The sequence below is a fragment of the Sinohyriopsis cumingii genome, chromosome 2 (genome assembly GCF_028554795.1).
Source record: "Sinohyriopsis cumingii isolate HCF-2022 chromosome 2, ASM2855479v2, whole genome shotgun sequence".
NCBI classification, from domain to species: Eukaryota; Metazoa; Mollusca; class Bivalvia; order Unionida; family Unionidae; genus Sinohyriopsis; species Sinohyriopsis cumingii.
The window spans coordinates 152,099,348-152,123,078 of NC_142962.1; the positions used below are offsets into that span (position 1 = coordinate 152,099,348).

Here is a 23,731-nt window from a genome sequence, read left to right on the forward strand (position 1 = left end):
TATTGGGTGTCTCATATGACATGAAATGGATAGATGGGAAAAGTCTTTTCTTTCACATTTATACCCATTTATGCAGTGATAAAAGTAACATATGACAAAAGTTCATTTACCATAAGAAAAAAATAAACTCTTTGAAAAATTGTTAGTCCTTGAAAACATAAGGACTGTACATATCATATAATACAAACTTTTTGCAGAAAGAGGTCTCTGTGACATATTTCAAGCTATGTTGAAAGTTTTTGTTTAAAGTCCATTTATTGTGTTTTGTTTTTGTTTAAATTATGATACTTGAATATGTCATGAATAAGTATTACACCCATACAACCAAAGGTGGTTACTTTGACTTATATTCTAAGCTTTACTAACATGGGTTAAGTAGTAAGTACTGTGCAGCTCAGTGCTTAGCTGATGACCACAGATGTTCCATACTACAGACACCACTGGCTGCCAAGAAGTCCCTTTCTGACCCATGTAGCTGGAAGTTAGAATAAATATGTTTATCCAGTGGTATCCTTTCCATACTGATTATAATGATAGGTTTCCCTCAGGTTAGCTAAGTTTTGTACATGTGAAAAAGTATATGAGTTAGAATTTCAGGTGATGAATCAGATAAAGTAGTTAATAAAAGTATTTAACTGATGCATATAAACTATATTTCTAATACTGGCTGTCACTCTGAGGTTACTCAAAGTCCAACTTCACCTTGTGCAAATGAATGCCAGGTTTATAGACATCTCATCAAAAGGCATGGAAATAGTTGTGCACACAATAATCATCATATATAGCATATACACTTAACACCCTAAAGGGGTATAATTCAGGACAAAAGCATCAGAGTGAGATGCTCATGTTCACCTTGCAAATAAGGTATAAAATTTCAAAATGGTCCATTGAAAGATGTAGGTGTTGCACACATAAGAAATTAGAACATGTTGGTATGAATGTATTAGGGGTCAGTGGCATACCAGCTTTTTGGTGCTAATTTTAAATTTTAATTCACATCATAACAAAACTTATCTTACAGTGTGTGTTCCTGAGTCTGGGTATGCACTCTGGTCAAGGTTTACCCTGTACAAGTCAGATATGTGTGTCCTATACACAATCAGTACAATATCACCTCCTCTCTGTAATTTGTTTTTCACATGGGTTTGATGTTCCGAATCTTGTATGTGGAGTTTTCATGCCACATATTTTGCCAAGTATATAGAACATGCCTATTTATATATTTTAATATATGTAATCTTCTATTCAGAGATGGGTGACTGCAGGGCAACTTTGGTGGATTTATTTGACCTTTCATTACACTTAATAATACCATTGTGACTATGCATGTGGGATATTAATAGGTGGTCAATATAAGATTTTAAGGCTTTCAGTATGGAAAGGAAATCCAAAAAAAGATGATGAAATTTTTATTTTTTATTTTACTGTACTTGAAGGATCTTAGTATGATAATCTCTGGTAAAAATGGAAGTTTTATCCTGCATCTGGTCTGAGATGATACCATGTGGTGTTGCAATAGCAGTATCGACCATGACTCCATCTTTAGAACTATCCTAATACAAGGACATTTGGCCATACAACAAAAGGAAGGAAATTTGGTTTCTGAATGTTCAAACTCTGGTCATAAAGACTATCTCATAATGCTAGATTTTGTTCGCTGAACATATGGGATGTTTTTGCCACATTAATCACAGGGGCATAAAGCCTGGGATATGAAAATATTTTTTCTTGCGCCATATTCAATTATGCAGCTTAACGAATTTTTCCCCTTGAAAACTGAAATCTGCACACAGCACTAATACTGGAAATAATACCTGTGCAGCTAAGAGAAATACAGGGTGTAAACAAAATTGCAGACTGAAAATCAACAAGATTTTACAAAGAATAATTTATTGTATATAAAGTGTTCTATATACTTAAGAAAATATCACAAAGATCAAATAACAACATAAAGTAAAATATCACAATATAAAAACTACACAATTTATAAACAAAGTAGTATAGTTGCAAAGATTACACTCTTTTGATATCTGACATGACACAATGATATCAACTAATCTAGTTACTAGAATCATGAAGTTAACTACTATGCTCAAAATGTTTGCCCAAACCTTTCACAAGAATAGAATAATTTTTTTCTTTGATGATCCCAAGATGAATGACAGGTATATATTACTATGTATAAATATAAGGGTGTGACATGCATATTCTAAGATCTTTTTCCTGAATGTACCATATAAACTCTTGTTACGGTTGGATCCAACTTTAGACTGTACAAATCCAGATCTGCCATTACACAATGCACTGGAAGCTCTGTCTCTGTGCAGGTTGTGACGGCTAACAAAGACCCAGATTTGCTGGCAAATTACGTGACAGCAGATCAGGATCTATGTTTGCAGTTGGACCCAACTTGTACGCTACTATATATGGTATATATTAAGCACTAGAAACAGTCCATCAACAAAGTCAGTAGCTCCAAAAGTATAAGAAACTTTGTCCACCAGCAAGGAGATGCAGAAGTTCATCCACTATACCCCAAGTTTTTCTTTTTTTGCAATCTCAAATAGTGACCTTTAGATAGTACTTAAGCAATACAGACTTTTGACTAAACAGATCTATTTCACATTTACTAAATATGGACAGATGCAGCAAAAGGAAAATAAAATTCAGTACTGATAAATATGGTTTTGACAAATCATGATAAACCCTGTAATGGCATTTTACCTATTCTGTCCAAAATTTCATTTTGTAATTATTTTCATTCTGCTTCATACAATTTTGAACCCATATTTCTGCCAAGCTAAACTATGGGTAAAAACTGGAATAAAGAGTTTCATGCAGAATGGAACAAATAATGAAAAAAAAAAAAAAAGAACTTTGCAAATCTAACAAAATTGTTTTTATTCACAAAGTTACTTGTCTTTTAGGCATTATAAAAATACAGAAGTGTAATTAGACCTTGTGTTTAACATCATTCTTTAGCCTATGAAATAATCATTACCTTCAAGAAAATACATACATGAACAATTTTCTTCATTCCTCTGTAGCCCATAAGTTGGAAAAATAACTGACCCAATAAAAATTGTATATACATGAAACTGGTTGGTTGGTTATCTGGATTTAATACATTTCAGCACATGATAGGCTACACATGGTGGCCAGTATATTTAGTGGAGGAAAAAACCAGGACCACGAACCAACGGTAAGCTACTGACAAACTTTCTCACATAGCCACTTATACAGGTCATGTATGCAGATTTACTCATCTTATATATATATATATATATATATATATATATATATATATATATATCTATCTTATTGTTTAAAATATAATACTAATTTTGTTTAACCAAAGTCCATTCAATCCTGATTTTTGAATGCTCTGCACCTCATCAAGAAACGTCCAGACAAAAATTATTTGTCTCTATGGACTTTTACAATGGTAGCAGGTACCAAACTGGGTCAAGAAAAGAGCATGTTAAGTATAATTGTCACAAGTGTATAGTATGAATTTGTTTATCAGCAAGCACAGTTTTCATAGTGACATTATAGTGTACGACATTCAATCCGGATTGTACTGCATCACTCCTTAAGGTTGATTTTGTCCACGTATTTTAACCTTGATTCTGCCACACGTACTTCTCTCAGCATGTAAATAACAATCTTCCAATACAACATGGAAACATGAGGATCCAAATAAAGTAAATAATTGCCCTTTACATGTATGTAAAATCAAATTTAAAAAATGACACTCATCACTGAAATAATTGGTGTTGAATGACTAATTAACCTTCACAACTTTTACTACAGGCTGAGCTGAGACTCGTACCCACATGGAGAGAGGTGAGATGTCAGTGGTCTGTAAAGGCGAGCACCTAACACCACTCATCTTTCCTGGAACCCCTACATGAAAATAAGAGTTAAGCACAATGCTAGTTTTATTTTTTAAGCTTTTGGCCAATTTAATTTGCAAACAATAACTCTTTAACAAAATATTCATGCAGTATTATTTTACTGTTGTAATTTAAATGACCATGGCAATGATTCATCCTCTCAACATTTATGCTTTATTTCTTCTACCTGTGTATCTTAAGGATTAACTTCCACATAATAAAATAAAACAATGAGACATCCAGCCAGTTATGACAGTTATAGAGACTCTCCACTAAATTTGAAAAAACTTTATATAATATAATGGAAAAAACACAAGACCACAATTTTTTTCCTTTGTGGACTCATCATTTGTAAAGTGGTTGAAAGTGAAACGAGGCACAGGAATATATAAATACTGTACAAGTAGATACACGGATTTTCCCACCATGAAAGACTAATATACTTCACTTGAACGATGGTTTGGACAGTAAAAGTAAGTGAACGCTGCCATGCACTTGAATTACTTGATTACAAAAATTGTTTATTTTCACTTCTATCGATGTTTGGTGCATATAAAGATGCTTCTTTTCAAATCAGCTTTATTCTCAGAAGCTCAAAGCATGCATTTCTCACCTGTCTTTACTGAAACATTTTTAAATAAATCAACGTCATAAATAACCATAGACTGTCCACTGATTATAAAGTCGGAGAATAAGCACTCATCTAAATCAATCACTTGATTATCTCTTCTTGCCAGTCTTTAGCTGTTTGAGTTCATTCTCATGGTAGTGGGATATTGCTGATGTTTCTGCCAGCTGAAATACAGGACAATAAATTATCAATTTAAGTGACACCACCAGTAACAGGTTTAAAATTAGTTTTTAAAACGTATTTTCAATATTCACATGGTGTAATATCACTTAACTGCATCAGTCAAAGTTCAATCTTAAAAAGCTCAACTTTGAAGGCATCTTAAGTCATTCATATCTTACACAAATCATGCCTTGGTGTTTATAGAATACAACCTATCAGTAAATTTCATTATGCTAAATAATTTTACACTTTTATTTTTAATCATTTCATAATGAGTTTATGCAATTTGTTGAGTAATTTTTCCTACCTGCCAATGTTTGCTAAGCAGAAAGTCATAGTTTGTAAATTTCATACAAAATGAGCACTTGTCAGGACCTGAAAATTCCACTCAGTTTGTATTTGTGACTGGTGGATGAGGGCAAGTCACTGTGTCAAGGTGCCATGTCATCCAACTGAACAAGTGGTATTTAAATGGGATCAGTGATATGTACCATTTAGGAAGAGTAAAATTTATGCCAGAGAAGCAACAGGATCAAATCACCTTCCCTGCAGGACAAGTAGCCAACTTAAAGATGTGCGAGAGCCCTGCTTATACATACTCTGCTCTATGAGAAAAGAAACCGGTCTCATGATAAACAGGTATCAGTCATGATGGGGGTGGAGTGATAATGACTGATAGTATTGTTTCTGGAGTTGGCCAATTAACACTCGTGCTTGCAATCAAAATCTTTGCTGCCTATATATCAATTGCACATCGTTTATGTTGATACTGTTGTTTCCAACTTAAAAAATATCAACATCAAAACAGAAGTTCACTGATATCGATATTTAATTGGAACTGACACACAGGATCATCTCACTAAATTGTTTCAGCTGGAGGATTTAAAGTGACTGTCAAAGGCTACTAAACCCTCATGCAAAACAAAACAAAAAAAAAAAACTCAGAAAATATCAGAGAAATATTGCTTCCTTTATTTAAATTTCCGCTGTGAAAGTTTTGAGTGCAGGACTCTCAACAGAGATTCAGTATAACAAGTCCTGTGCTCTTTCTTCATGAAACTCAGGAGTCCTCAGCCTATTTATTTGAGTCCCTGGCTTAAATTTACAATTACATGTACCTCATTCATATTTGTACAGAAAGGAAAGTGAAAAAGTATATGCTCTTTATTTTAATACATCTCTGGATTAATTTCTTAGCCTCACAAAATCACATTGGAGAGAAGTTGTTTTTCAGTAACTGTCCCATTTTGTTTTATATCATAAAGCATTCAACCATAAGCAAATTAGTTATTCAAATGAGTTAGTTTCTTTGCCTCTTCCACCTTTGACATAACAAATGCATGTATGGCATTCAGTACATCCAATTCTTAAAGCACGGGACACTTTTTCTGAATTATTATGATTAATTTGACCAGTTTTATTAAACAGAATTGTGCTGCTTTGTAGTACTCTTTTCTGACACAAATTTCGTTAGTTTTCTCAACAGCATATATGACTGTCTTTCTTGGTGTAGCACAGAAACTGTCAACATCAATCAGATCTAGGTTAAATTCACGAAAGCTAATGGATGACTGTCACAAGTTAGTATTTCCATTTTGAGTGCAAGGATTTGGCTTTTCAGCCATCTCACACCACTCACAAATTAATTCTAATGTACACAAGATTCCACTTTTAATCAATCTTGAAAACTGCTTTTCACATCCCAGTCTCACAGTTCTCATGTTCATAGTTTTGCTGCTTTTTTTTGGTCAACATCCTACACCAGAGTCTAGATGGAGTCAGCACTATATGCACATTCCAAGTATGAATTCTCATTTCTGTTTTCACTTGAACTCTCACTTTCATCTATATTTTGCCTTTTGTTAGCATTAATGTCGTTTTCATCGTAAGTCTGTTTCCCAAAATATTTCAACATGTTTTGCTGGTTCATTTTTATGAGTCAAAGGACTTTTCTGAACTTTTTGAAAAAAATATCTACTAATGCTGTAGTGCTCTAGTCTCAATCATGTTCAAGTGAAGTAGTTATTATTATTATTATTACTGCACATGTGGAATTGACAATCTTGTCCAACTCAAACTCGGAAAAGCAGAGATTACTTGACTGAATATCGGTTTCTTTAAAGTGACATAAGAGATGGATTAACTGTTTATCAGTCATACAAGTAAAATGCCTGTTTATCCAAGTCTAGCCATTAGTTACTTTGTAGACTGGCCATAGCTGACCACACACATAAAAAGGGCAGCATCATGGAGGAAAATGAGACTCAGTAAAGGGATGCATTACATTGAGAAAAGGTAGATCCTTTGAGAATTTCACATGTATCTGACATCGAAAGCTTGGGTCTCTAAGAGCCTTGGAGTGAAGCCCACTGTTGTGTGCTATCTTTATACAGACTGGACAATCAGTACATGCACTGTTATGTACCAATGACAATTTAGCATGTCTCATAATGAAAGCCATGCCCTGTATTATTATTACAATTCAAAGTTCTAGCTGATATTGGAATGTATTGGTTGGTATTCAGTCGAGTGAACACTATTATTAATGGTTTAGCATCTTAATGTATAGTTCTCTCTATCTCTCTTGCTTGAATATAAAAAGAAGAAACTACTCAGTGATGAATAGACAGACTAGATCATATTTAATTTACCTAAATAGGGAAATGATATAAACTTAGATATAAGATGCAAGTGTGCAACTCAAGCACCCAAATGACATCAACTTGGTGTAAGAAACTAATTGGCTACAACCCTTCCAATCTCTGTAAGAAATTAACGAATCCTATACCCAGGTATAATTCAGGGGTACCAAATCCTCAGATATTACTATCTCATGGGATTTAAATACCAGAGGGAGAAAATGGTGTTTTGCTAATAACGGTGGTATAAATTTATGCAGATGTAAAGTCTTGAAAATGAACTTGTGGTCATAATGACAAACCAACTGGGTAATCTTTTAAAACTCATAACATTCAATAATTTTCTGAATAATGTAAGACTAATTAATCATTTGTTAGTTATATCCAATTTAGGTTTTTATGTTCAACTCTCAAACCACTTTATAGATAGTAAGAGTACTAGAACCCATCTTAAATCTAACCTTATTCAAGATAAACTGTGCTTATATTCGAGACATAGCTGTCAGATTTTGGAAACTTTACATCTTCAACTCATGCTATCAAGAGACTCAAAATAGTTGTTTATGTTGAAGGTAAATTTAAAGTCAAGGATGTATTAGGAAAAAAATCATCAAATGTTTCTCCACTTAGATGAGAAAACTTTTGAAAACATTATGTTGCTAAACTTAATGGATTGTATAAAATTAAGTATTTCAAAGTTCAAGGAACCACCTGAAAATAAAATCAAGCCATTCATGCTAAGTAATGGGCATTTTGAATTTTTGTACAAAGAAATAATTCTGATGAAACAATCTGGCTTGAAAAAAATTCTTCTGGACAAAGATAATTTGGTTGTTACCATTAATAATAGACAGACTAGTTAGTTTGTTAAAATGTGTACATATATATAGATAGTGATAGGTTTGATAACAAAAATAATTAAGAACTTGAGATGAATATTCCCCCCAAAAATAAGAAAACAAAACTACAGACTTTATATTGCTTTCAAACTAGATATAAATCAGGGAGAATTCTATTTAATCAATATTCTATCTGACAGAATTTAAACATATGTTAAAGAAAAGTCAGATGCATTTATACATTATGTAAATAAATATTGGTTTGACAAACTGATTGTTTAGAGTCAGCAATCTGACAAACTGTTCAAGGCTAACATAGGACCTGAAAGTCAGCCAATCCCAGACATGTATAAATATTACAATTAAAATGTAACCAAGTTCAAATACAAATATTTATTTCTTTATATGTCAAACGTTTCTTTAAATAATATATATTCATATTATCACATCTGTGTGAAAAAGCAAGACTGATCTTGACATTAACTACAAGATGGAAATGATACAACAGATGTCCACTCAGAATATCTATCTATCACTCCATTATGTCTATTAGGTATCCTTTCTCTTAACTCCCCATCTGGTATACCTCTGTCTGATTCTTATTTTCAACTACATCTTATCTCTGCTGTTCCTTTTTCTTTCTCTGCCATTTTTCTGCTTTGTGTCCTTCTGTCTTCTTCTTTCTACCATATACTATATTTTGTATCTATCTATATACACATATCGTAACCCCACACCCATTCCCCCACATTCTGAACATGATTGGCTAACCATTACTAGATGAAAGACAGCTCTTCCCCCCATTCATACCATAACTAAATGGTGCTGAAACAGCAGGAATATGACCCAGTTATCCAGATATGTTATGATCCTGACATGTTTACCCAGATTTATCAAAGCCTTCCTGAAACCCAAAAACGTGATATGTTCTCACACCCAACTAGTTTCTGATACTGACATAGTTACCCATGTTTATCATTGTTTCTCTCACATCTCTGAATTTCCCATATCAACACACCCAACATATTACTAGTGAGAAACCTGATAATGCTATATTTTTTACTTTTTCCCACTCTAAAAATCCCTTTGGTCATACATACTAAGAATCCCTTTGGTCTGAAAATTAGATTACAAATAAACTTATGAATCATATCATTTGGTGTATTTAAAAACTGATCAGAGGAAAATTAAGGGTGTCCAAACACTTAGGGTACAGATGGTCGATATATTTGAGGAATTTATTTGCTGCAAGAAAATATACAGTGAAAGAACTTGTACTATCAATGCATTCATATTGCATCAATTTGGTTGTAAGTAAAACCACACGATTGGGAATAACGATTCTCCAACTGATATGATGGTGCAGATCTTAGAAGACACCTCCCTTGAGTACAATGCCTGTTTTCTTGGTGTACCGCAACCTAATGTTTGTTACCTGAACTAATCAATTATAACCTTCATTTACATCTTCATTTCTATTACAGTGCAGAAGTACAGCATAAATCTTGATTAAAGCTAACATAAGTCGAAATAAAGGTAACTATCTTGCATTTCATGAACAACGGACAAGTCCCTTCTTAATAAATATCAATAAATCATACTTTGTCCAATATGATGTTCTGAAATCATGACACAAACTTTGCAAACTTGCTAGGAAGCAAAATCTTATTAAACCATATGGATGAACACATTAGTCCAACTCCTGTACCAGTGCAATTCGTTAAAAAGGTAAGTACCACTGAAGCGTGAGTAAATGTTCCTTTTTCACCCCAACTGACAGACGTAAAGCTCACGACTTCCTTAGTAATCTTTTGCAAATCTGTTCTGATGCAGCAATGTGCCAACATAATGATATGTCATTTTGTAAGCATAAAAGTGTACTATTCCATGGAGTAAGAGACAAATGAATTACAAAGAAAGTATTTGTTTTATAGTCAATACAGCAAATTTTAACATACAGCAAACTACAAACTATCTTCAAATAATTACTGATTCTACATAAGTTTCCAGTTTTAATGAAATTATTATTTTTTTAAACCATTTTACTGGATAGTTAAAGTTTGTTACATGCTTTGTTAAATTGTTTTCATGGCTATTTTTCTCACCATATCTAACAACATGTCCAGCTTTAGTTTGAGAAGGTTATTCTCTTCCTGTAGAAGCTGGTTATCTCTCCTCAACTTCATCACCTCTTTGTGACTAGAGGCTCCAGGACCAGCATCTGAAAGAGATATTTAAGTACTTGCATTACCAGGATTATTTCTATCAACTGTCAAGTACCTCAGGAAAATTTTACAATTTTGCAGGGCAAGAAAAACTCAAATTCACAAAATGTAGGAGGAAAAACTCAGATTTTTTAAAAACAAAACAAAAAATTCCTCACCACCTCTATAGATTTATTTTCCTATAAATCAGAGCAAGATATTTTCTTCCAGCTACTCACACATGGAAATTACCCTAAAAAAGTCAGGCCCCAAAACACTGAATTCTTAGTCCTTAATATAACTGTGATAAAGTGTGACATGTATCCCAGCAGGTTCAGAAATACAGAGGTACAATATTTTTTGTGATGCCCGGCTGTAGTTTGCAGTAACCACACAATTCAAGAAAAATTATATTTCACAAAAAGTAATTAATCCACAGGTACATCATTAGCAGTTATGAGTTATTCTTGTTTGATTCATTTTTACACAAACTTTTCTGCTGTAAATTTTCATTTTTTATACACTTTAACATTAGCAAAAAATTTCATCAAGCTACCTCCTACCTGCTTCCATCTGATAAAGTTGTTTTCACTTTCAAAAGACCATGACGTTGCCGAAGGGAGGATGTGTGTTATGTTTGTTTCTAACTCTATCCCTAAAAGATATATTAAAGCAGAAAAAGAAACCACTGACCTTGAACCCACATGCCATCCTGAAAAATAACTTCCTGGCCACCAAGCCTGACCTTGACAGGCCCTGTATCCAGTCCAAACTCCTGTTTGGCCTGAGTGGCATCAAGGTGAAGATTGGATAAAGACTGGGCTCTTCTAGGTGGTGTCTTCTTTGGGGAAAACTTGTTTCCTAATGGAAAGAGTGGCATCTTCTCTATAAAAAAATTAATATTTTTCTATATTTTACTGAAAATGGGATAAATATCTCAATTTTTTTTATTTTAGTAATATATTACAATTTTTAAAAAAATGTTATGATCTGCAAATCTTTAAACTAAAAAAAAATCAATAAATTATTATTTAAATTGATCTGCATTACAGATTCGCAATGTTGGAGCTCTCAACAATAACTTCCAAGATTTTCTTCAAATTGTATGTATTAAATTATCTTCAAAAGATACAGATTTTGTTTAGCAAATATTGCCATCTTAACTGATAGGTAGGGCAATTTCCTCATGCAATTTTTACATTGACATCACCAACAGATCATTAAACTTGTTTTGGACAAAGGCTGTATTCCAAATTTGGCACAAACCATTTGAAAACTCTACCCCATCCAACCTGTCACAAGGGTATTTTTAGCACCAAAAAAACCCCAACAAAAACAAACAAAATGAACCTCATAATATTCCTTCATTGTAAATCAGATTGGTGCCCTGGATCCTTAAACCTTTTCATCATCTGTCAACTGGTGTTGCAAAATTTTTTTTTTTTAAAAATGACCTTTTCAGAGGAAAACCTCTCTTGGATGGGAGTTTCTACTAGTTTCAAAAAGTGCAGCGGTGAAAAAAAGATATTTTTTGGACCCTTTATTCCGCTGAAGTAAATATTCTGTGTTTAACCTTACCACAATAATCATGGTAATTTTCGGACATGTTATGATTAAGAATATCTGTACACCGCAAATTCAGTGGTGGAGTCTGCCCCATACAATCTGTACACCGCAAATTCAGTGGTGGAGTCTGCCCCATACAATCTGTACACCGCAAATTCAGTGGTGGAGTCTGCCCCATACAAACTGTACAGTAGTATTTGGGTAAATGGCAAGTAACATTTCCAATTATGCTTCGGTATTGTTGTTTAAATCCGTTGACGATTTTCAATAGAATTAGACGGCAACATTTTTTGTACAATCAGTATTACAGGATACGGTCAATTTACGATGTTCACATACGTATTTCACGTTTAAAAAATGTATAAATTTCGTTCAATTTGCATTATGAGCGTGATATGAGTGGAAATCTGTCCTTAGAATTATTGGTGCTGGAGAAAAACGAAGTCCGGTAATACTTGCATAACGATGGGGTGGGCTGTGTAACCTCCACAAAACAAAAATGATGAACATGCCTTCCTGAGCTATAATGTTGATGCGCATGCAGAATTGCTCTCTACTGTCTCACTGGATTGTTATCTTATATTCATATATACCTTTATTAAAATATTTCTTTGTTTTGAACAAAATTCTTCCAAAGTTTTCCATGTTTACAAGCGAGGTGGCGTATGTAGATAAGGCCCGGAACTATATTAGCCATATTCTACCGTTAATAGGCCATGCATCATTTAGTCGTAAAAACTGATTCATTTTTGACCATTTATTGATAATTTATAACCAAAATTTGACAAAATATACAAGCATATAACTCTAACATTAAATCTTTAGGAAAGGATTATTTTTCACCGCATCGCGACACGAGTCATGCATGTCGTCATATATAGTTGTCTGCACAGAATTTCAGTACTTTGATCCAAAACAAAGTTTAACATATTGAAAAATCGTTTGATTTGCCACTTAAATGTAGGCCTATCATCTGTGTTCTGTTAAATTTATTTGTATATTTTCACATACGAATAAAAGCGTTGAACTCACAATTAAAGAAGGATTACCATATCTGAACATTCAATAAAGAGAACACACCGGTAATTGGGTTTGTCTGTGTATGTATAAAGGCCTACTGTTGAGATTTACGGGCTGAAAAAGAATACACGTCCGGAATAAAGAGGACGTATTGCAACTAAAAGTTAAAGAAAACTTGTCTAGTCTAGCACAATGTCCTGGTCTCTCCAGAATCTTCAAAACTGATATTGGATGATCAGTTCGTTGACTATCTTTCATTGAACAGTAGGTGGGACACAAAACGTGATAAAAGGGACGGGATCATTTTATAACGCGCTGATGTCCATCGACTACTGCTTAATGAATCTGCCGAGTTACAAAGGCGCCATTTTTAAAACCGATACATCGTAACTAATTCAGCTTCATGGGATAGCCCAGCTGATATAGGGTATAAGTTTGGAGTGCAAACAAGTTGGGCATATCTTATTTTTTTAAACCAGTGTAAACAAACTATTTTAAAGTAGTTTGACTGAATCAATAGTCATAAGCGTTGCTACAGTCTCCCACCTCACTGGGGTCTTTGGGGGATATTCATTTTTGGCACAAACTAAAATGTATAAAATAAATAGGTTATTATAAGATGATTTATTCCTGAATACTTTCTTTCAATACAATTTTTACTGACTGAATGTGTTGTTTGTCAATTTATTCCAACTCCTTGGCCCAGATTGTTACAGTACAAGGGAATGCATGTGTGTGTGTGTGTATTAATTGTGCTTTACTTACCTGCTTGCTAACAATTTGACGAGTTCATGCAACTGGACCTATCTCTCTTGTGTCATGGAAAAAAGTAGAAGAAGGTAAATGTGGAATCTCCGAGCAGCTTTTATGATATTATCCAGACAGGAATAATTAAAAAAGGCTCCAGATGAAGCAATAATCTGAATATAATGGGCTTTGATTCTCAAGAAAGAAACATTTATCACTGTGAATCACCTACCGCTGACACCCCCCAACAGGTATTGAACAGTCTGCATTTCTAGTTTTTAAAATATGTAGCACATACTTTTACCCAGATCACAATCCCAAAGGACTGTCTCGTCTGCCTCCTAGATAAGCCCACCCCCCTTCAAACTGAGGTGCTGGTATACAGGAAGTAGTGAGGTTCTGAGGGATGAATAGCTCTCCTCCCCTGCCAGAAACATGTTCTGATTCCTGAACCAAATGAGGTTATGGACAAATCTGGAGCTCAGTGTAATCAGGTCTCCAATTTTCTTACAGTTGAAACTCTAGGAGTGGGGTGGGGATAAATCGCAATGCGCCTTCTAAATAAGTTCTCTAAGATGCACACAACAATTGATTCTGGCCATGAGAAGCGAGTGGCCGCTGGTCAGGGGGGATCAAGAGGGGGACCACTGTATAAATATTGCATTTCTTGCCTTGATCCCACTTTTCCTTGATTAACGCTCACATCTCAACATTTAGATTAAAAAACTGCAAACTGCAAGAATATAAGTGATATGCTCTCCACTGATCATGCTGTAACATTGTTATGATACATTGTTTAAAATGAATTAGGCATTGACTGGAATTTTATTTTTACATTGGAAATAACTGCCTAAAAAGTTGTGCACAGAAAGCAGACCAAACTTTCAAATGAACACATGTACTAAATGATGAAGACTTTTGAATACAATTTGTGTTGTCCAAATATATAATTGACATAAACATGACATTTTTTTCATTTGGTACCGAAATATAAATCACTCTGACATCTAAGTCTTTCCATGGGTGTTGTTCATGCGTTGGTTATTCAATGTCTACCAGCCCACCCTGCATTGGTGGGTGCACAACTTGTTTTGCTGAGTTTTGGTGATTTACTAAGTTTTACCCCCATCCCACACACACTGTGGAGTTTCAGTGCAGAGCAAGTGTGATGGGAAGCATCATGGAGTCCTTTACTGTTCTGTGCAGTACAAGCAATTCTATAACTTCACCAATGTCCTAGCAGAAGGGGGCATATTGTTCTGCTGTTGTCCTTAATTCTGTACAGCCTTCCAAAAGTTGCAATAGCATGATAACACAAAAACTACTGAAGTCTGAGCAAGGGCACCCGCAGTATTATTGGGGGTGGGGTAGGGCAAACATGTAGTTGTCAGCTATTAAGTTTTACAGATGTAGGCCAAAACATGTTTAGAGGCGAAATCGGGAAGGTGTGTGGGGACTAGTGCCACTTCCCTTGCCCCTACGTGCTGGCACCCATGACTTTGAGCCATGAAAGTTAACAAATTCTATCAAGTTCATTAGCAGAAAACTGATTTGAAAATCTGGTCATCAATTTTTTTAAACACATTTTAGAACTTAATGCACTTGGACTTTTAGAACATTTTGACGCTGGCAAGCAAAATCTGAGGCATTTTAATGAAAATAACCTGAAGTTTCTAATTATGTAGACATAGAAATGTATATATGTATGTAGTAGTGTTTTATGGCACTTCTGCACAAAGGAGACTGTTGTGCTAACAAAAGATTAAGTTCAAAAACTTAAATTTTTTTGGAAGATAAACACTTTTAAAAAATGCTGAACTCAGCTGAACAAGAAAAAATATAGTATGTATAGATGTTAAAATTCTCAACAATATAATTATTAAATGATCAAGACAACATACCAGTATTTAAAATCCTTAAAACATTATAAGGATTTTTTGTATAAACTTCAGACTCTTACATGTCCAAGATTTTCTTTGAGTGATAGTTTCCTTTCCTCAAGCAGTTCTGGTAAAACTACCTCTGTTTCATAAGGTGGAAACTGACATACTCCACCGTGAACAGACACTGGCAGGGTACACTCCTGTCAAGGTTCACCCTTCAGGAGGTATGGATGGGTCAAGTGTGTCCAATATAGGTACATGTATATACATTTTAAAAACACACATCAAGTTAAAATATATCTTACTGACTTAATCATTATTCATTATGCTCAGGTTTCTTTCCATTTACCATATACTTAATACTACCCGAATACCATGATCGCAGAGCAAACGATTCCATTTTAGACCTACTAGCCCAGCATGAGTGATGCAGAAACAAATGGTAAAGAAATTCAAACGTTTTGTTTGCCATTCTTTTTCTTCCCAAAAATAGTTGCGAGGCTAAGGAATTGTCACTCTCAGGAGGATGAGTTATCAGTATTTCTCTCCAACTTTATCTTTTCTTTTTATCGCTGTCAGTTTTTGAAAATTGAAAGTCTAGGCTTAAATAGTATGGATGACCAACAGTGAAATGTCAGAGTATTTTACTTTTATGCAAGAAAGTATTTTATTTATTGCATTACTGTAACAAGAGTCAGAACAATCTAATAACAAAGAAATTCATAGGCTGCTGTGCATTTTGCAGTACTAAACTCATCATAACATCTGCTAATGGTAAAGATAATTACACAAGAAAGTATATGAAACAATAACATGATACCACATATGCTGAAAATGATTTTATCTCAAGTATTTAAAGATCTCCAAAACTATAACTTGATGATAACATAATGCTCCTCCCATTTATATGCCATGAAGGGGGCCTTTTGTGGCCGAGTGGTCTAAAGCACCAGACTTTACCGATCACCACAATCTCACCTCTGTTTGAGTGGGTTCAAGTATATGGCTCTGCCAATATGTGTATGTGAGAAAGCTTGCCAGCATCTTTCTGTGGGTCAGTGATCCATACTGGGGTTTTCCACCCCCCATGTTCTTCCTCCACCAGTTATACTGGCCACCATATATGGGTATGTACAGCTAGCTTATCATAAGCTGTAATTTGGCATTAAAAAACCCCAAAACAAGCATATACATCAAAAAAGGAATAGGAAACCAATTGAACCGTGACACTATCTTACTTTGTAGACTGTAACTGTAAAAGCACAATGGAAATATACAATTATTTCAATAAATTTTGTATAAGAAAGTTCATTTTTTTTATTTAGAACTATGCTGCAATTTATTCATGTTTAGATATTTCTTTTTATGGCTTCCATTATTTAATAATAGAATGATGTCATTAATTATAAAACATTTGACTGCTGTAATGGCAACTGCAGTACACAGACTTATTAAGTGATTAAAGTGAAGCATTAGGAAAATGGTCATAATATGAATATACAATCTGAAAACAAATAAATTTGAAACAAAATGTTTATACATAGGGTGGTTTCATCATTGTTTTAATTAAAAACATAATGGAAATTAACAAATATTTCTGAAATTTGTTTTTAATTAGCAAAAGATATCATTTTCACAACCTGTATCTATTATGGAAACTTCAAGCTGTCAGAGGCCATTCACTTACGAATAAAAAATACAACTTATTGCCTGACTGAATAAAACATTGCCTTTCAATGTGCACATACCATATTGAATGCTGACATAATAATGAATTTATTATGTCCTTTTAAGATACATGATTACAAGAAAGTTATCATCCTTTAGGGTTCATAAGAAGGATATAAAGAACCTTAGGGTTCAATACTAACTTAGAAGGATCCCGGATGTGCATGGATCCAGCACAAAGAGCTTGGGGAAGACAAACAATGGCTGCAAATGACCTTTGCAGTTGCTACTATATGGACATCTTTTTTTGCAAGAAGTGGTTATAGCAGCTATGCTCAAGCAATGAGGAAGTAATTATAAACAACTTTTATAAAACAGCACTGGACGGTTTCAACATATGTCTATGTTAGTTTGAAATCACATGATAACTTCTTGCATTGAATTATGGGTACTTACATGCCTGCAAAGTGAAAACCCTAACTAATGTGTACCTGGCCGCAATTTCAGTGTGCATTCTGAGGTGAGTAAAGGACAGACAATATGTGCAAAATGCATTTGATCCTTGTAAACTGCAAAATAGATGCTCAACATATCAGTTGTTAGAAAGGGCAACATTTCCAACGTTTTTCCAAAAAACTTAATTTTTTTAAAACTGATATGCCTTGTTGCAATTGAGTTCTGAATTAGATAGGTTATTCCTTTCACTGAAATCAGAAGTAAGACACTTTGCCAACATGGCTGATTATGGAACTGTCAATGTAGATGACCAAAAGACTGATCAGTCCTTTTCTAGTTTCCAGAGTAGTCCAATTCAGTAAAAACTGAGCTGTCTATATCCAACATTTGCTAAGTTTTAAAATTTCTAAAATTAACTGATTGTTGTTGTTCTGGGGGTTTAACACCATTTCTCAGCACAAGATAGGCTACATAAGGTAGCTGGTGGAGGAAAAACCTGAAAAACAACAAATTAGAAAGACCCACTGGCAGCTTTCTCACATATCCACATTGGCTGAGCCCCTAAGCATAACTAAACATGTCAAATGGAAGAAATGTTGAACATACGTGTTTAAAGAGATGTAACAAAATTTGAAAAATTATTTAGAGCTTACTGAAGATTCCATCTATTGCCTGAAAAGAAAGAGTAATCCATGCAAATATGGTGATGGTGTTACTAAAGAAAATCCCATTTAGTTTCAAATGCCTACAAATTGACTGTGTTAGGGACACCTGCCAACAATCAGGTTAGAAATTATAAATTGATGAATGAAATGACTAAGCTTTGTGCATTTTTATATCCTGGGTGATGTTTGTTTTTAAAATCAGTAGGTGTGGTATTAACAAATGAATAAGCAAATACCATAGTTCCACATAAAATGATTCAAACACAGGACCCTATTTTGTAGTTTTTGGCAAGTGTTCTGAAGCAATTTTGCTATTTTGAATTTAGTGTTGTTTTCTGGGACAATAATGCTTATAAATTTAAAAATAACATTATAACAAGTAATTTTTTAAAATAATTTTTCTGAATTATGCTTACATTTTAGGAGTAAATCAAAATTATGCAAACTGCAATTTACCACAGAGGCAAAATACCTTTGAGAAAATATTTTGTTTGCAATGTTTATTCACACTTGGAAATGTCTGAATATCACCCAATTTCATTTTTTGTTAATGCATTAAAGAGTGTTTTCATATATGAGTTGTGTGAACCAACTTCTTGGAAACAAAGCAGTTATAGACCTTGAAATTCTATCACTGTAGCAAGAAAATGGCTGAATGTCTTGGGGTGAGGAAATACATACATACATAGTTGACAATTCAGGCCCTTGGTGGGTAGGTGTGCAATATAACAATTTTTTATTTTTTTTCCAATGCCATCCAAGATACAAATCATAAGATTTAATGCTAATCATGAAGTGTTACTCCATTTTCAAAGTCAAGGCTGTGTTTCTAAGGGCAAGGTCACATCATATTCACTGCAGTAAATATCCATGAAATGATATTTGCAATCAGATTTATATTCCTTTGTTTTACATGTGACTTGAGTTGACAATACATCAAAACAAATAAAGGTCTATCCTGCAGCATGTGCTATTATAGGATTCCCCCTCCCCCTCACTGATATTTTGCCATGTTCTTACTACAGTGATAGAACTTAATAGGCCGGTGGTAAGACTATGTTATTTTTAGATATGAACTACTGAGTCCCTCCCGATACAAAATTCCTGGGATAATGAGGACATGAGAAATATGAAACATGTAATATTTAGGCTGCAATAAGTTAACAAATGTACAGATTGCTCAGGGGCCCCAAGTGGTCTAAAGCACGCACCGTTATGGATCACTGCTATCTCATCTCTGAGTGGGTTTGAGTCTCAGATTCAGCTAATGTGGTTATGTGAGAAAGCTTTATAGTAGCTTCTTGTGGGTCGGTGGTTCTTTCCGGGTTCTTCCTCCATCATTTATATTGGCCACCATGTATAACCTATCTTGTGCTGAAAAATGGCATGAAACCCTACAATAACATAACAGATTGCCCATGGAAATCAAACAGTACCATGAGCATACACCATGTTATATATCTGGTAGTTATGTATGGTTAACAAGGCATGGTGGCACAGACTTGGGAGCCTGAGGACTGTGGTATCTGGACATTTTTGCCCAAAAATATAATCAGCACATTGCAGAGTAAATCCACAGCAAAGAGATTTTTCAGTCCAAATTTATATGAGAAATCATTAGAACAACATGTTAAGAAAGAGAAAAAAAAGATATAGGGGAGAGGTATATGATCCTGACCCAGGGATCGTCCTGGGCTTCGCCAATGTCGCAAATTGCGATTTTTTTTCCTTATTGGCGACAAAAATATCCCATCTGGCGATTTTTTTGGCGACATACTTTTTGGTTATTTAATTTGTACATACAATCATGGATTTGGACTGAATAAATTTAAAGCCAGAACGAAAGGAAGCCATAAACTTGACTAAGCAATGCATTGGAATCAATCAGTTACACAAACGGTCCTTTGTTCTTATTGACAACCCTATCTTTACAGTGCATTGTTACATCATAATCTGCTTATGCTGACATCTGGGCTGAGTACTGTATGCTGCGATACAGTCAATCATGCTACCGCACTATACCTACAACTGACCGACTTCTGAAGACGCGAATAGAGCAGATACAATTAATTGTATGGCTAATCCTTCTGTTTTTTTTTTTTATACGTATACCAATACAATAGTTTCGCTGAACCTTCATAGAAAACTGATAACCTTTGAAGTACCGACTACTGTGTATAAATACAAAGCAAATGGAAAAAATCTCAATCACAATTACATCTGTCGCCAGTGCAGCATTTTACTCATTGATCTTTTTTTTTTGCCATCAGTCCCGTGTTACGGCTGCAGAGACTTAAACTCCGCAACAAGAAATAGCAAAAAAAAAAAAAAAAAAAAACAGTTTTGCATAATTAATAATAATTATTTATTTCTCAAAATACAGGAGTGAAAGAATCCCTAAATTGGGTGTGAATTTACGCTTATATATACGGTCCAATATTGCCAAGTGTTGACTCGTGTAAGTTTCATTCGTGGGAATGGAGATCCTATTTTTCTTGTCGAGAAAATTTATACAGCATTCAGTGATCATTCTTGGGATTTAGGAAGCAATTCGCTACAAGCTTTGTGAAGCTAGCCATGGGGGGTGGGGGCTGCTGAGAGACTACTGGTGTCACCTGTCTGCACTGTGGACTGTGAACGTGGATTCAGTAAGATGAACCTCATAAAAACTGACATCAGAAATAAGCTCTGCATCTCATCTCTCGAGAATTTAATGAGAATCAGCATGTACAGATGTGAAAAATTAGACTTTGAAACTGCATTCAACAAGTGGGCAGCCCTAAAATCGCGATGGATCTTCATGTAACACTTTGTAACATTTTGTTAATGCTTGTTGTAATGAAAGTATTAACTAATCCATCTTTTGTAATTTTCATTGCCTGTTACATTAATAGACTAAATTAACACTTGGAAAAATGTACACTACTTTTTTTGGCGACACTTTTTGAAAATTGGCGACAAAATATTGAGGTTGGCGATTATTTTGGCGACAGCTTTTTGAAAGCCAGGACCATCCCTGCTGACCTATGATATTGTATGACTTCAGAACATTTGTTGTTATTGAATAATAAAGATTATCATAAACATGGTATTTACTGACTAATCATTGAGTCATTAATGATTATGCAAACTTTTTTGATTTTGCAGTAAGTAATCTTACTTAATCATCTACATAATAATGTCAGTCAAAATAATTTTATTAAATGCAGTAAAACCTGTTATGAGAGACCACCCATTCTGCCAACAAAAAAGGTCTCTGAAGACAGATGGTCTCTCATAACAGGTTTGTACAAAAGGACCAGTTTCCAAGGTTCAGTTCCAGAACAATTTTAAGAAAACTAACCACAATCACTGTACACAGTCTATTCTTTATTAGAAGTTGTTGCTAAAATATTGAATACATTTATATAGCAATAAAGATATACTTCCATCATTAAACACAAAATAACACGCTGAATGGAATACTACCTTCTCACTGGCCAGCTGAAAATAAGTCCTAAATAAATACAGGACATCATTTTCTTTTAAGCAATGAGAGGACAATGTTCCATTCGGTGGGATCTCACTTGCATATTAAGCAGGCGCAATCATGGCCATGTTGAGCAGTAGCATGGGAAAATGAATTGTCATTCAATAAAGGTATGATATTAAGTCAAACTTTTGACAGGGATGCATAGTCGAATGCCTGAGCTAAATATTGGTACCAAATTTATTAAGCTATGCAAAGCGTAACTTGAAATATCACCGTTTACTCTTAAATAGGTCACGCAAGCAAGTAGACAAGTGTCCTCCCTTGTAGTTATTATATAGTATATGCATGACAGGTCAATTGTAAGCAACGATACTAGCCCCTGTGGTTTGACTTTCCATCATACCGTTAAGGAATGTGAGACCATTTCCCCCTATGTTATTGTTCTATATGGCCATAAACGTAACCGCTTAATATGCAAGTGCAGCGAGCTGAACAGAATACATCATGGTCAACTGAAAATGATGTACTATGCCTACTGATTTCAATCAACCAAGAAGAGAGAGAAATGTCCCTCCGCTGTAATTTTATTTATATATAGTACATGATTGATAGGTAACTTGTAAGCAATCCTGTTGAAATTTGTACGACAGGCAAAACGTAGATTTGTATTTCCTCTGTAAAGCCCTACAGGGCATATAATAGTACATGTTTGACTGACATATGAAATGTAACCAACGATACGATCCGATGCATAAACCGCCAAGAAAAAGTTGCAGTACAGTGACAACTGCGTCTAAAATTGTTCACGTAAGCATATTTCAGTATATTCTAGATGAGTCTGTATGCATCAGAAAAAGAAAAGAACAGAAACTGAAGACAGACAAAGATTATGTACCAAAGCTGCTTTGAAGATTTTCGGTTTGTAAAGGTTAGTTCTTATCGACCTCGTCCTAACTTGCTCCAGGAAATGCGGAGAGGCATGAATGTCGATCTAAGTTAAATGGACGCATTTTGTCCAAGCATTCAAACAGGTTGATCTCATTCGACGTTTTTGTTTCTGCTGTATATACAAACATCGCGGAAGTATGAAGCTAGTCCCAGATAAGAACGGTTGATGACAACAGGAAAAGTAAGCATACCGATATCTTGATATATTATCTTTATAAATTTATCTTCTTAATATGAAATTTACTTTGGCTCTCCAGTAAAGATTGTCATTGTGAAGTCCACATATTCATACTGCACAGTACCCCGCCCCAAAACATAACAATGATAATCGTGACTGTAATTGAATAGAGCATACCTGTGTAATTTACACCTTCAGGAACGTGAACACACCTAAAATGCGTTCTTATTTAGGGACCGACCATTTCGTTTTATGGATGGGGTTTGGGAATATCTTTGAGAATATAATTTTGTTTAATACCTAAGTTATAGAAATATAGTTATTTTTTTGGTAAAAGTATATAATTATAATGGTTATAAAACGGAAACGACTGGAGCGAATAAACGCCCAATACAACCTCAAGACTCTATGACCTCCCCCCAAGACATTTCATTATTATGTCTTACAGTTGAAACTCATTTTTCATTTGAATAGAAATCATTTAATATAATCTTAAATACCCAAAATTGTGGAAAATTCTAAATCCCCGAAATGTTTTTAAGCTGATAGCATAGTTCCACACCATGACCAAAGAGATAGTATGCATCAGACTGATTAAAAGCATTGTGTATCATATGGATAAAAGAATATCAGATGCATTGCACTGTGATTAAATACTCACTTTTTACATTTATCCATATGTATATATGCTCTTCTTGGCCATTTTTATATATGCACTTTGTTCTGTTTATTTTGTCTTTCTTTTTTATTACAC

The 23,731-nt window shown here is 34.4% G+C and overlaps 2 protein-coding genes across 7 annotated transcripts in view; one reads left to right on the plus strand and one right to left on the minus strand.

Moving 5' to 3' along the window:
* Positions 1-1,872: 1,872 nt before the first annotated feature.
* Positions 1,873-22,880, minus strand: LOC149806098 (protein chibby homolog 1-like). Of its 4 annotated transcripts, none has more exons than XM_089950981.1 (5): positions 22,747-22,833; positions 13,726-13,771; positions 11,068-11,259; positions 10,276-10,391; positions 1,873-4,694 (listed from the first exon to the last, which is right to left on the minus strand). In XM_089950981.1, the coding sequence occupies exons 3-5, from the start codon at positions 11,252-11,254 to the stop codon at positions 4,620-4,622; spliced, it is 378 nt and encodes a 125-aa protein (XP_089807107.1). In that variant the 5' UTR covers positions 11,255-11,259; positions 13,726-13,771; positions 22,747-22,833; the 3' UTR covers positions 1,873-4,619. The 4 variants fall into 4 exon arrangements, with proteins under 4 accessions (XP_089807107.1, XP_089807108.1, XP_089807106.1 ...); XM_089950982.1 differs by lacking the exon at positions 22,747-22,833 and adding an exon at positions 15,668-17,015; XM_089950980.1 differs by lacking the exon at positions 13,726-13,771 and having other exon boundaries at positions 22,747-22,880.
* LOC149806099 (transmembrane channel-like protein 5) overlaps positions 22,869-23,731 on the plus strand; it is a 103,939-nt gene continuing 103,076 nt past the window's right edge. For all 3 annotated transcript variants that reach the window (XM_089950977.1, XM_089950978.1, XM_089950976.1), the window contains exon 1: positions 22,869-22,980. The gene's annotated coding sequence lies outside the window, so the exon portion shown is untranslated. The remainder of the gene's footprint in view (positions 22,981-23,731) is intronic.

Bases quoted from the DNA above. Each gene is read 5' to 3' on its own strand.
- LOC149806098 (XM_089950979.1), bottom strand. From the start codon at position 12,585: ATGGAAAACTTTGGAAGAATTTTGTTCAAAACAAAGAAATATTTTAAT. The intron at 11,260-12,533 runs GTATATATGAAT...ATTTTTTTATAG, and splicing joins AAAGAAATATTTTAATAAAG to AGAAGATGCCACTCTTTCCA. The intron at 10,392-11,067 runs GTCAGTGGTTTC...TATCTCTTTCAG, and splicing joins GGATGGCATGTGGGTTCAAG to ATGCTGGTCCTGGAGCCTCT.